Here is a 12,516-nt window from a genome sequence, read left to right on the forward strand (position 1 = left end):
AAGAAAATAGCATTACAATTAAGTGTTGTGATATCATGTTTGATGACACTGTCTTGATTCTCAAAAACACTACTGATTTTTGATTATTAAATTACATGTGAAAATTCGTGGCATTGTGTCATGATGTGTTTTGTTTGAACCCCTGACCACTAGATGGCAGTGTTGTAATCTATCTTAAGCTGTTTGGCTCGTTCTCTCCAATGTAACATATTGCTAGCATAAACACAAAGAACATGGGCCTATGAAACAGGCAGAGTAATAAAGGGTGCACTGCTATCTCCTAAAATTAGATACAGTGACAAAATCACAAAATTTAATATATTGCAATATATTAAATTATAACCACTATATCTTAATATGTATTGTATCGGCAGATCCTTGCCAATATACAGTCATAAGAGGCTGTGCCCACCACAGCGTTTATTTTTTTTCTTCTTAAGGCTATTTATTTAATTCTTTGCAATGGGAGCGCCTTGTATTTATGCTACACAACATATTCTCATAGAAAGATTTGTATGATATCCTACAAAAAATGCATGCACAACAGTATGATATCCTACGAATCAGTGCCCAACGAATGACGTTACATCCTTTACATACAGTTATGTAAATGATGAAAAGTTGGAGAGGGTAGGTTTAGAAAAAGAAACATAGCAAGGACATGCCTTGAAATGACTCAAAGTTCACATGGTTCCGAACACACAGCTTCAGGGGAAAGTCCCAGGGGAAAGTCGAGGTTTTGGTGACCCATCCATTACTCCAGCCGGCATCCTTAGAAGACTGCCCAGGACTGCTTCCTTGTTAACTCCCATCAGTGCTTTGGTGACATTGCAGCCTTTGAAAATACGTGAGATTTGTATGAGTTTGGGTGCATTACTTTTTGTAGAAAAACATACCAACAGTTTGTGAGACGCTACACTATGTTTGCCATTCTGCTCACAGAGAGTTGAAAAAACTTGAAAAAAAACATCATTGTAACTTTTTACCCAGTCGTACAATCAGTGTTGAATGCACTGGACAAATACCACAAAGACAAACTGTCACATCAACAGCCTTCCCTTCCTAAGATCAAGCACCTTGTACTGGCATTTTTACTTCTGCGGATATTCCGTATCATCGCAATCAGATGCAACCAAAGCATCTCAGCTGCTGCACCTCCAAAGTGCTCACAAGTGCTCCCAGCCAGGTGTATCCTGAGGAGAGCCCGGTAGTTTCAGCTGGGAAGAAAATACTCTGGTGGACACGGGTCCTAACTGATAGTGTATCCTTTCAGAGAAATATGCAGGCATTTTGGTGTTTGTGATTTTCATGTTGTTTTGTTGTGTGTCATCTGCAGAAGGCCGACCAGTTTGACCCTGATGTGGTCCTGAACCAGCTGAGATACTCTGGGATGCTGGAAACTGTGAAGATCCGCAGGGCTGGATTCCCTGTCCGTAGAACCTTTAAGGACTTCTACAGCAGGTCAGCAAAAACACCCCCCAAAAATACTGTACACACCAAAGTTGATGAGTCACCTATAAGTGGCTGAATCATGTTGGACAACTTAAAAAAAACAAACCAAAAAAAAGTTTTTTAAGTGTTAAGAAACCCAATATTTATCTATTACTAATGTATGTGTGTGTACCAATGCATAGGTTTATATGTGTGTGTGTTTCCACAGGTACAAGATGATCCTGAAGAACAAAATCCCCACAGACGATGAGAAGCAGAGCTGCTCGGAGCTTCTCACACTTCATGACAAAGCCAAGACAGAGTGGCAGCTGGGGAAGACAAAGGTGGAGCACACACACACACACACACACACACACACACATGCCCAAACTTGTTTTTGTCACTTAGGAGGACATTGCATTGACTTACTTTTATGCCTTGGATACTTGCAGTCACCATAACCACTGCCCAAAACCCAGCCCCAGCCCTTAACCTAACTTTCAACCCCATCCCTAACATTATCTAAAAACAAAGTCTTAACCCTAAAATTTGTTTGAGGTTGTGGGGACCAGCTCTCTGTCTGCAGAATGGGAGGCAAGTCCCCATAATGCAACTTTATTCAACGGAGAGTCCCCACAATGTGATGAATACAAGTGTAAATGCACACACATGTTTTTTCTGTCAGATGTACTCTGCAGAACACCAGTCAATAACATCAGTGATACTTAGTTAAGGCCTGTGGGCCAAACTGGGCCCGCGATAGGGTGCAGGGTGGCCCGCCAACCATTTTGTAACTCACAATGAAAACAAATTGATTCACAATAGGGAACATTTTTTTACTTTGAATGTATATCAGGTGTCAAAGTGCATTAAAAAGCATCAAAATAGAGCTTGTTAGTCCAAAAAAATGTGTCGGGGAGGACCTGCACTCGGCTGCTGTGACTGGATTTGCCTTGTTTATTCATTTTGTCTTATAAGTCTGGCTCCCAGACAAAGCAAGTTGAGTATCCCTGACATATATGTTCTTCAAAACTTGCTCAACAAATCAGAAATCGTCGTCTTTAAGCTTTTTGAAACATATGGGATACAGACATTTCATGCTTTCCCTGACAGCATACTGGTTCAATCTGCCGTCTTCTGAGACTGATTCTTTCTCAAAAAATCAAGCTGCTGTCATTCCCAAGCTGTTAATGTGTGCCACAGCTTGGACGGCCCCAACCGTGACTCATGTCTCAAAGATTTTTTCTGGCCGGTTGTGGTCAATTTTCTGCTCTCCTGTTGACAACCGCAGAGTTACATGGCTACTCCTAAAAACCCCTGACACCAACAACTGTTACTGTAACTGTAACCCAGTGTGGGGGCTTACGGTAATCCTGAGGCAGTCTTATTGTAGCTGGAAGAGTGTTAGCCTCTTGACACTCGTCGGAGCTGTTGATTTAATAAACTAAACTCCCGGCGAGTGATTTGGAGGCGGTGATGAAGCGTTGCAGAGGTTAGAGGAAAGTCATGCATTCGCCTTTAAGAAAAGTTATCATAGCTTTGTGATCGCCATCTGTTGCAACACAGCTTAGTGATGCTTCCCTCATTCTCTCTTTCTCTCTCTCTCTCGGCCTCTTCATTTCAAACAATCATCAACTCCCCCACACAAAGCCCTCTCTCTTTTTCTCTGCGCTCCCATTGAATGATTAACCTTTAATGACTTGTTTGATCTGGACAGCAAAACCTCTTTGCGTCATGTTGATCTCAGCATAGACGGCCTCCGCGCAGCAGAAAGACGATATAAATAAAACTGTTTTATAGGCTTTCTTGAATTCGGCTGAATCCACATTTGTCCCACTGTTACTTCCTGCTCTAAGTTGTGGTTCCTCTGCAGCCTAAATCACTGCGACATTTCAAATTTGTCGGACAGTTTTGTCGCAATACCACGTTTGGCTGGCATGTACGAATGGTGTCAGCTGCACACGTGCTGAAATGTACGTAGAGACCAAAAACGTTTGATGTGTTGGAACTTATTGAGCATATAACCAGTGCATAACCACTAATGTGCACATGGCTATCTATATTAAAGTTCTGACACGTGCACACAGGATAAATCTGACTTCAGAGAGAAACCGTTTTTTCCTCTGTGTGGGTGAAACTTAATTATGCATCCAGGGTCAGCACTTTGACCTTTGGCCGCCTCTGCTTATGACTGCTCCACTTTACACGGAGAAAAAAAAGGAGAAAAGGTCTAGTTTTTCAAATTAAGAGTCTGTGTCATTGCGTTCACATGCCTGTGTTTTTGATGGCAGCGTAATATTTTTGGGCTCAGGGAAATGTAGTGTGGGTTGTGGGAAAGGGGGCCGAGAGACAGAAGGGGGCTACATTTCCTTTGGAGAAACAATCTGTGTGTAATTATATACGTGCTGATTGTGTGCAGAGGAAGTGTGTTACCCAGAATTAGGGGCTCGGGTGACGTTACACGAATTGTGTGTGTGTGTGTGTGTGTGTGTGTTTGTAAGACATTTGTTATACAGACGAGGGAAGGATGTGGACGAAGAGGAAGCTTCCTCCTCTCACAGACTTTACAGAGGCAGGCAGGGCTGCAGCTGTGGGATCCTTTGATTAGAGGAACATCTGGGGCACACACACGCACACTCATGCACACACACACACACAGCTACTCAAAGGTCCCCCCCTCCCTTATAGAAGCAGTTGATCCTCCCGGCTAGCAACAGATATCGCATTATCACATAAACCCAGATTCACAGCTGGTTGGTTCTGCCAGCCTGCTTACACGGTCAGACTGATGAAATCTGATTATGGTTTATGATGTGTCACGGCTGCATGTTCATTTCTTGTATGCATTTCAGTCTGGGAGGAGCTGTAGGCTGTCATATGTCCCACAGAGACGGTACCAACTTTGACAAAAGTCTCCAGGAGTGAGGGAAGGGTTAACTAAACTCTTTCTCCTTCCTTCATAAGAGCAAGGAGGGGTGTGGCTTTATATCTGGACACCAGCCACCATCCCTCCCCCTCATCCCTCCATCCCTCCTCTCCCTACCTCTCCCCTCCCCTCTCCGTGCCTTTTTGCCTGTGCACGTCAGTCGAGCTACCAACGCAGCGGTAGCAGCAGCAGCAGCAGCAGCAGCAGTAGGGAAATGCTCAGGAAGGACGCCTGAACACAATGAGGCTCTGCAGCAGCGGCATCAGCAGCAACACTGCAGTCCCCGTGCCAGTTTTCCCCTCTGATCTGCTCTGCAGTCAGGGAGAGCAGCTAGCCTGCTAGCCTCAACTGCACCACAGCTTCCTCTGCAGTGGGCACAGGGTGCTGCCAACAGACAACAGGGGCCCTTCACATCTCTGTGGGCCCTCTTTTGCAGCCTTACCGAGGAGAGGAACTAACCCATCCTGTTTCCTTCCCTCCCCAATCTCCCTCTGTGTGTCTCTCTGTCTCTGTCCCTCCCTGTCGGCCGTGGCGTTGCTCGTCCCGCAGGTGTTCTTGAAGGAGGCCCTGGAGCAAAGGCTGGAGAAGGAGAGGGAAGAGGTGCGGCGCAGGGCTGGCATGGTGATCCGCGCCCACATCCTCAGCTATGTGGCAAGGTGAGTGGTGGAGTGTGGAGGAGGGGTGGAGGACTGAGCGGCAGCGACAGTTGTCAGTGTTTGTTTTGTAATAGAGGTGTACAGCCTGTGTGGTTTTGGGAGGGGGGAGAAGGGGGATATGTGCACATGTGCATGCCTTTGCTCACATGATTACCTTTTTGTTGTGTGTGTGTGCTACAGGGGTTTATATACAGTATCAGGGCTGAAGTTGTTTCACAGATTCACTAGTGCAATAAAGGCATACAGTTATTTCATCTCGCTGGTGGATCAGCCATTACAAACTCATGCTGTGCATTGCTCAAATCCACAAAACCAGTGTTTCCAATGATCCCAAATGTGTCATACAGAGTTATGGATAAAATGAACTACAAAGTTCCAGCACTCCAGAAAGTCTTAAAGACAGGTGTGTGGAATCATAAAGTCTGATTGCTAAAGAATTAAACAAACCTTGCCCTTTGAATCACTCTGCCTCACTTAAATACATCAGTCATCAGTTTATCTCTTCTGGCAGTTAGAGTGTCTCATGTACTTGACTTACACTTCTTGCACAGGTCAAGCCCCCTCGTTGGACACCCTTGGACATGCATAGTTATCTGTGCACATCAGGAAGGCGTCCACCATCGGCAGCACAGTCAATGCTGTTTTTATTTACTGAATAATCCTCAGTCTTTTCAGCTGAGCAGCAACTTTTCCACCTCTCCGCTCTGCCTGTCAGACAGGAGGACATCCATCACTGTGGTGGTTTAAAAATTTGCACATGCAGACACCCTCAGGGATGTAATCTAGCTGTGCTCCACCTGCGTGCTACAACATATAAGGTCACATACAGTCCTCTGAAAGGCTGGGAGAGTATAATGGGACTGATGACAGTGTTCAGGTTGTGAGTTCCCTTCCCCTCAGAGCCGCTAGTACTAAAGACAGAGGCGAGGGAAGTTCCCTTAAGTCACAAGTAAAGTCTTTGTATTATTATGTGTAACATTATCTCTGTCCTGAGATCAGCCAGAGGCCACAGAGTGATTACTGTGGAGACTAGGCCAGGCTACGGGTCAGAGTCAGAGCAGTGTGTGTGGTCCTTTTGCGAGTCACGTGTGTTTGTGCACTGTTTATATGTGTGTTTTCAATGCATGTGCAGTGTGTGGGTGATGGGGTTAGTCACTTAAACACAGAAGCCCACGCGGCCACAATGGAACAGCAAAGCTCATCTAAACATTGCACAGTGTTGCAGTGCTGTGCAACGTCACAAATAAGAGTGTGGTGACACACAGCCATGGATTAAATATGGGGCTGTGCTTGACTGAAAGATGTGTGTTTGATTTTCTCACCAGGAAACAGTATAAGAGGGTTCAGTCCAGCGTCATCACCATCCAGAAGAACTACCGCGCTCACTTTTGGAGACGCGTCTTCCTGCGCCTGCGCTTCGCCACCATCATCCTGCAGAAGCATCACAGAGGCCAGCTGGCCCGGTCCCTCCATCGCCAGCTCAAGGAGGAGAAACGGAAGCAGGAGGAGGAGGAGAAAAGGAGGAGAGAAGAGGAAGAGGAGAGGAGGAGAGTAGAGGAGGAGAGGAGACAACAGGAGGAGGAGGAGAAGAAAAAGAGGGAGGAGGAAGAGAGACAGAGGCTGATGGACGAGGAGATGAAGAGGAGGGAGGAAGAGGAGGAGTTGATGAGGAAGGAGGAGCTGAGACTGATGAAGGAGAAAGAGGAAGGGCAGAAAATGGCAGCTAAAGCAGATGAGAAAAGGTAAGGAATAATTTACTCTGTGATATGTGGACGAGGTGTCACATCAAATGACTCAGATCGTTCTTTTATGTGCACATTTTTCATCCCGAATGTTTTTTGTTTTATTTTTAGGAACTCGCTGGTAAATGGCGTTTGTCAGAAGGTAATTTCTTTTCATAAACAAAACACATCATAAGGTTGGACTGTGGTGGCATCAAGTATTTAAATTTGCTCTCTTCCTCTTTCCTTGTCCCGTCTACAGAAGGAGCTGTCCCAGACTCTGTCCAACAGTCACACCTCTGAGGAGGAGAGCCGTCAGATGGAGGAGATCCTGCGGCTGGAGAGGGAGATCGAGCGTCTGCAGAAGCAGCAGGAAGATGGCGTGTCCCTCCTCGGAGACATCTCCCACGAGGAGCTAAGGCAGATGCGAGACGCTGAGATCTACAGACTGGAGAAGGAAGCCTCCCGTGTAGCTACTGAGTTTTTGGAGCTCCTGGACTTTGGCGGTTTAGAGCCGTCCCTCTCGAGCGAGGAGAACCTCCATGACCCCACTGAATCTACAGCCCCTCTGGCCGAGGAGGAGGTGGATGAGGGTTTCCACGCTGAGGACGAGTGTGTTGCTTTGCCTGACTTCCCTCCTCCGGCTGTGGTTCCTTTGGACAAGGAAGTATTCCAAAGTATTCCCCCTCCTCCGCCAGCCTTTGCAGAAGGACTAGTTGCCTCTGCCTCTGCCTCTGCCTCCCCTCCTGCACCGGCAACGCTCTCCCCACTTACCCCCAACGGACTGAGTCATCCCCCTGCTCTCACTGACTCACAAACCTCCAGACCTCCTCTTCCTGTAGTCACTAATGGAGAAAGGCGGCCGTGCCAGAGAGCAAGCAGGGGGTTGGACTTTGAGCCTGTGAGCGAACAGCTGTCCCAGTCGAACCTACCAGACACAGAGTCAGACTACGACCAGGAGGAGTTTGAGGAGGCTCATGGGAGCTCGGGTGCTAGCACCAATGACGGCCATATCACTGATGAGGAGGTGTTGCGAAAATCCTCCTGCACCCAAAACAGCCTGGACTCCTTCAGAGGCAGCTCGGACTCGGTGAGAACTGACAGGCTGAGTGTAACTTCTGTCAAATGCAGAATCTGATCCAGATGGGTAATAATTTGGAGTAATATTGTGAACAAAAAAAGTGACTGGAATAGCAGTTGAACCAAAAATTATGTCTTTTGAAGCCAGATATTTTCCATTTCTCATGTCAGATCAAACATAAGCCATTGTTCACATATATAATGACATACAGAAAGCTTTCCTCTGGGTATATTATTCTCCAAATGCACAGGCAAACACTGTTGCAGTAATTATTATCATTATTTTTTGGGCTCTGCTGATGAGCATGTGAATCTGTTCCCAGATACTGCAAGTCAAGCAGAGAGCCCAAACCCAACACTGTCACATCAGCAAAATGTCAAAGGGAAAGAAGGCAGGGTCTCTGTGCAAGAGTGTGAGGCTGTGTATATGTCAGTTTTATGGCGAGAATAATTGACCACAAAGTGACAACAAAGTCAGACAGATTTTCGGCACTGATTTTAATACTGAAATTGCAAAATGGAGACTCTAACATCCTGTAGTCTTCAGAAAATGAAAAAACAACCAGTTCTTTCTTGACTTCAAATATGTGGTACCTCTGTTGCGTGTATAAATTGCTTGTGAAGGGCGAGGTATTCTCATGGGGGACACGTGTCGTCATAAATGCTGGTGTTTGTGTTCCAGTTCATCGACAGCGATGAGGACAACGATGGCTACGTGGACACAGATGAGGAGGTTTCAAATGGGAGAGTGAATCTTCTGAATGGCAGCGGGCCTCCGTACTTCCATGGCTACCTCTACATGAAGAGTGAGTAGCTTTACCAAATCACTGGCCAGCAGGCATGCAGATGATTTCTGCACAGCTGAACACGACTTGTCTGGTTGTTTCATCAGTTTAATTGTCTACTATTACTGTTTATTTTTGTTTTGCATGTGTAGTGTGTTTGGTTTATAGAGGATCCATGCATGTGTGTGAATTTCTGTGTTGGTGGGAGGTGTTAAAGTTTTTTTAAGGTGTTTGTCTGTTTTTACTACTCCAATCACAAATAAATAATTTCTGTCTCCCTCTTCTCTCTGCACCTTTCCTACCCTCAGGCGGTCTGATGATCCCATGGCGTCGTCGCTGGTGTGTCCTAAAGGATGAGACCTTCATGTGGTTTCGGGCCAAGCAGGACTCCCTTAAATCCGGCTGGCTTTACAAGAAAGGAGGAGGAATGTCCACCTTGTCTCGGCGCAACTGGAAGATGCGCTGGTTCGTTCTGCGGGAGTCCAAGCTCATGTACTTTGAGAGCGACAGCGAGGAGAAGCTGAAAGGAACCATTGATATCCAGACAGCCAAGTAAGACCTTCTTCTCACACACTGGTGTTAAAAATAGTGATTTTCTTTCCTTTTGTTCACCTATTTTGGGGGTGTAACTACTTTAAATAAACAATATATGGGTCAGTATTCTACTCTCGCTCTTTCTGTAGGGAGATTGTGGACAATCATGAGAAGGAAAATGCACTGAATATTGTGACAGAGGAGAGGACCTACCACATCTACGCAGAGTCCCCAGAAGATGCCAGGTACCCTACATGCATGTACTCTAAAGAAATCACCAACTAACGGTGGCTGTGCTGTATGTGTGTTTTGCTTTGTCATCATCTCTCTGAGAAAGTGATGCGTGGAAATAAAGTTCCCCCTTGTGGTTGCCAGCTGAAGTTCATGGTGTAATTTACAATTATATGTTTGCTGACTTTTTACTTCCTGAACTCCCTCTGACCCCATCCAGTGGTTGGTTCAATGTGCTGAGTCGGGTCCACAGCGCCAGCCCAGAGCAGCTCATGGAGATGCACCATGAACAGGCCAACCCAAAGAATGCAGTGGTTAGTGCTGTTTTACCTCTCTGCTGCCGGGGCCCCAGCCTCAACTCCATTTTTCAACCGTAATGATGAAGCGTGTAACAGAATCAGTTGAACTATGATGGTCCAGATCTGGGTCTTATAGTAATTTAAGCTGAAGAAGCAGAATACACACACTGGGGTGTTATTGTTCATTTTAATGGATGTTAAACAATTACAGTGTCGTTAATGGTTTTCCCAGACTTTAAATGAGCCAGAAAAGGTAACAGGATAACAAAATGATGAAAAGACAAAATGCAAACCACATCATAAAGAAATAAGATAACATATGTACTGTGTAACTAACATATTACTGCACTATACACCCTTTTACTTCCCTTTAAAATAGGGCAGGGCGTTATGGAGAAGATCAAGTATCGCAATATTTTTTACCAAATACCTCAATACTGATGTTGAGACAGTAATGTAGGGCTGATATCAGACAGAACTGTCAACTTGTTACACTCTGTTTCCATCTTCATATATGGCGTCCACTCTAACTGATTCCTGTGGGGGAGGGGGATTCAGTTTTCCCGAACCAGTCACTAGTGACCAATTTAGTTGCCTGAATCTAGCGTAGTTTTTAAGTCCACACTGATGTGTAGCCATGCCAACGTACCTGTTTTGCCCCGAATTTAAAGAGCGGAGAGGAGCAAAGTAAAACAAGCTACAATGTCACACAATATTGAGAAGACATGTTGATTTAGAACAACCCCAGTAGCAGCGTCTATGTTTGTCTACAGCGCTCGCCATCATTGTTATTACTCCTCTTGGCTCTGGTGTGCCACCTGACACCACAACACTTGACAACAGCTTGACAGCGGCTTTTTTTCCCGCCCATGGAGCTGATAGGTTAATCGAGTTCCCCCTCATTGGTCATTTTTTGTTTCAACTGAGAAACTGCTTTGTCATGCCACATTGCCAAATGAATCAGTCCACTCGGACTCAGTGGAGTGGGCGGACTCAAAGGTCTGGACCCACGCAAAACTGGTGCTTTACACAATCCAGTCCAGTTAGCTCAGAAAATTACATGAGTTTACTGTGATGCAGCCTTTAAAACCAGGAAAAGACAACACGAACAGTATTCTGATATCCAAAATCTTAAGCGACTTATTTTGCAACTCCAGCATTAACTTGGGTTGCTCTCGAAGAAAACCCACCAAGAAAAATATCTGCAAATAGGCAAAAAGCTAATAACACTATTAAAATTCACCCCTCTTTTCTCTGTCCAGGGCACACTAGACGTGGGCTTGATTGATTCTGTTTGTGCATCAGACAACCCCGACAGGTGAGATACAGCCAGTAAGCCTGAAATATGTATTAAATCTGCAGTCTAAATAGTATGACAGCATGTATGTAATAAAAATGATGTGTGTTCTGTCCTGCAGACCAAACTCTTTCGTGATCATCACGGCTAACCGGGTGATCCACTGCAACACAGACACACCTGAGGAGATGCACCACTGGATTGGCCTGCTGCAGAAATCCAAGGGAGACTCCAGGGTTGATGGACAGGAGTTCTTAGTCAGAGGTCAGTCAGAGGAAACACACACATTTTTACAATTTGAGGGTTGATTCATGTACATGTATGATCTTGCAGTGACAGAACAAAATGTGTTGCCTGAGAAATGGAAATATTAAAAAAATATTAACAATAATGTTTGTCCTCCCTCAGGCTGGCTACATAAGGAGATGAAGTCAGGAGCCAAAAGCACTTCTCTGAAGCTGAAGAAGCGCTGGTTTGTTCTCACCACCAACTCTCTGGACTATTACAAGTCGTCAGAGCGCAGCGCCTCCAAACTGGGAACTCTGGTCCTCAACAGTCTCTGCTCTGTGGTGCAGCCAGATGAGAAGGTCTTCAAGGACACTGGTTAGTTCATGGGCAACATTACTCTCAGTCAGCTTAAGCAAGAGAAATATGCTTACCAGTTTAGGCTTTTATCTTTTACAGTTAATCTGATCATTTTTAGGTTTGGGCAATTTGTAGGGATTTTTTTTTTATTTGTTAAATTGTCTTAAAGGGACAGTTCACCCCAAAGTCAAAATTGCCTATTTTTCCTCCTACCTGTGGAGGTATTTGTCACTCTAGATTGTTTTGGTGTGAGTTGCAAATTGTTGAAGATATCGTCCGTAGAGATGTCTGCCTTCTCTCCACTATAATGGAGCTAGATGGCACTCAGCTCGTGGTGCTCAGAGCGCCAAAAAATACATTTGAACATTATTTTTGATTTTGGGGTGAACTGTCTCTTTAAGCTCCACCAGTGTGTTATTTGACCACTAATTACTTTCTGCCTTGTTCGTCTCAGGTTACTGGAATATAATCATCCATGGACGTAAACACTCGTACCGTCTTTACACCAAAATGCTGAATGAAGCCATGCGGTGGGCGAATGCCATACAGGGAGCAATAGACAGCAAAGTTCCCATTGAAACGCCAACACAACAGCTCATCAGGGACATCAAGGTATGAAAGGATTCACTTGACTGTTTCTCCCTGACTATGAGATTTCATGTGTTTCACTAAATATGCATATAATCATTTCACAAATAATTCGGCATGGCATTTCATTAACTTATTGATGTTATTATAACTCCAATTCTTTTCAGTCATGCAAACGTTTGGCAGGGACACACACTGTAGTAAAGTGAGGTACTTGTACTCACTGAGTGTCTGCTGTGATCTTCTTTAAGTCTTGGCCTTGCCTTTTTCAAAACACTTATGTTTACCTCTCTTCCTCACATTAAGTTGTTTCCCAGTTTCACTCTGTTATATCTCCTAAACCAAACTATTTAAGAATGCTCCACTTTGCTTTTACTTTTGTT

The 12,516-nt window shown here is 45.0% G+C and overlaps 1 protein-coding gene across 1 annotated transcript in view; it reads left to right on the plus strand.

Annotated features, from left to right (window-relative positions):
- The window catches only part of myo10l3 (myosin X, like 3), a 70,146-nt gene that overhangs the window by 52,118 nt on the left and 5,512 nt on the right, over positions 1–12,516 (plus strand). The window contains exons 20-33 of the mRNA XM_078174450.1: positions 1,337–1,461; positions 1,661–1,775; positions 4,907–5,013; positions 6,339–6,755; positions 6,867–6,897; positions 6,997–7,824; positions 8,497–8,620; positions 8,908–9,151; positions 9,283–9,378; positions 9,585–9,678; positions 10,926–10,981; positions 11,082–11,224; positions 11,369–11,563; positions 12,000–12,157. Of these exons, the coding sequence (XP_078030576.1) occupies positions 1,337–1,461; positions 1,661–1,775; positions 4,907–5,013; positions 6,339–6,755; positions 6,867–6,897; positions 6,997–7,824; positions 8,497–8,620; positions 8,908–9,151; positions 9,283–9,378; positions 9,585–9,678; positions 10,926–10,981; positions 11,082–11,224; positions 11,369–11,563; positions 12,000–12,157 (2,733 nt within the window). The remainder of the gene's footprint in view (positions 1–1,336; positions 1,462–1,660; positions 1,776–4,906; positions 5,014–6,338; positions 6,756–6,866; positions 6,898–6,996; positions 7,825–8,496; positions 8,621–8,907; positions 9,152–9,282; positions 9,379–9,584; positions 9,679–10,925; positions 10,982–11,081; positions 11,225–11,368; positions 11,564–11,999; positions 12,158–12,516) is intronic.

This window comes from Epinephelus lanceolatus, chromosome 14, assembly GCF_041903045.1.
Source record: "Epinephelus lanceolatus isolate andai-2023 chromosome 14, ASM4190304v1, whole genome shotgun sequence".
Classification (NCBI taxonomy): domain Eukaryota; kingdom Metazoa; phylum Chordata; class Actinopteri; order Perciformes; family Serranidae; genus Epinephelus; species Epinephelus lanceolatus.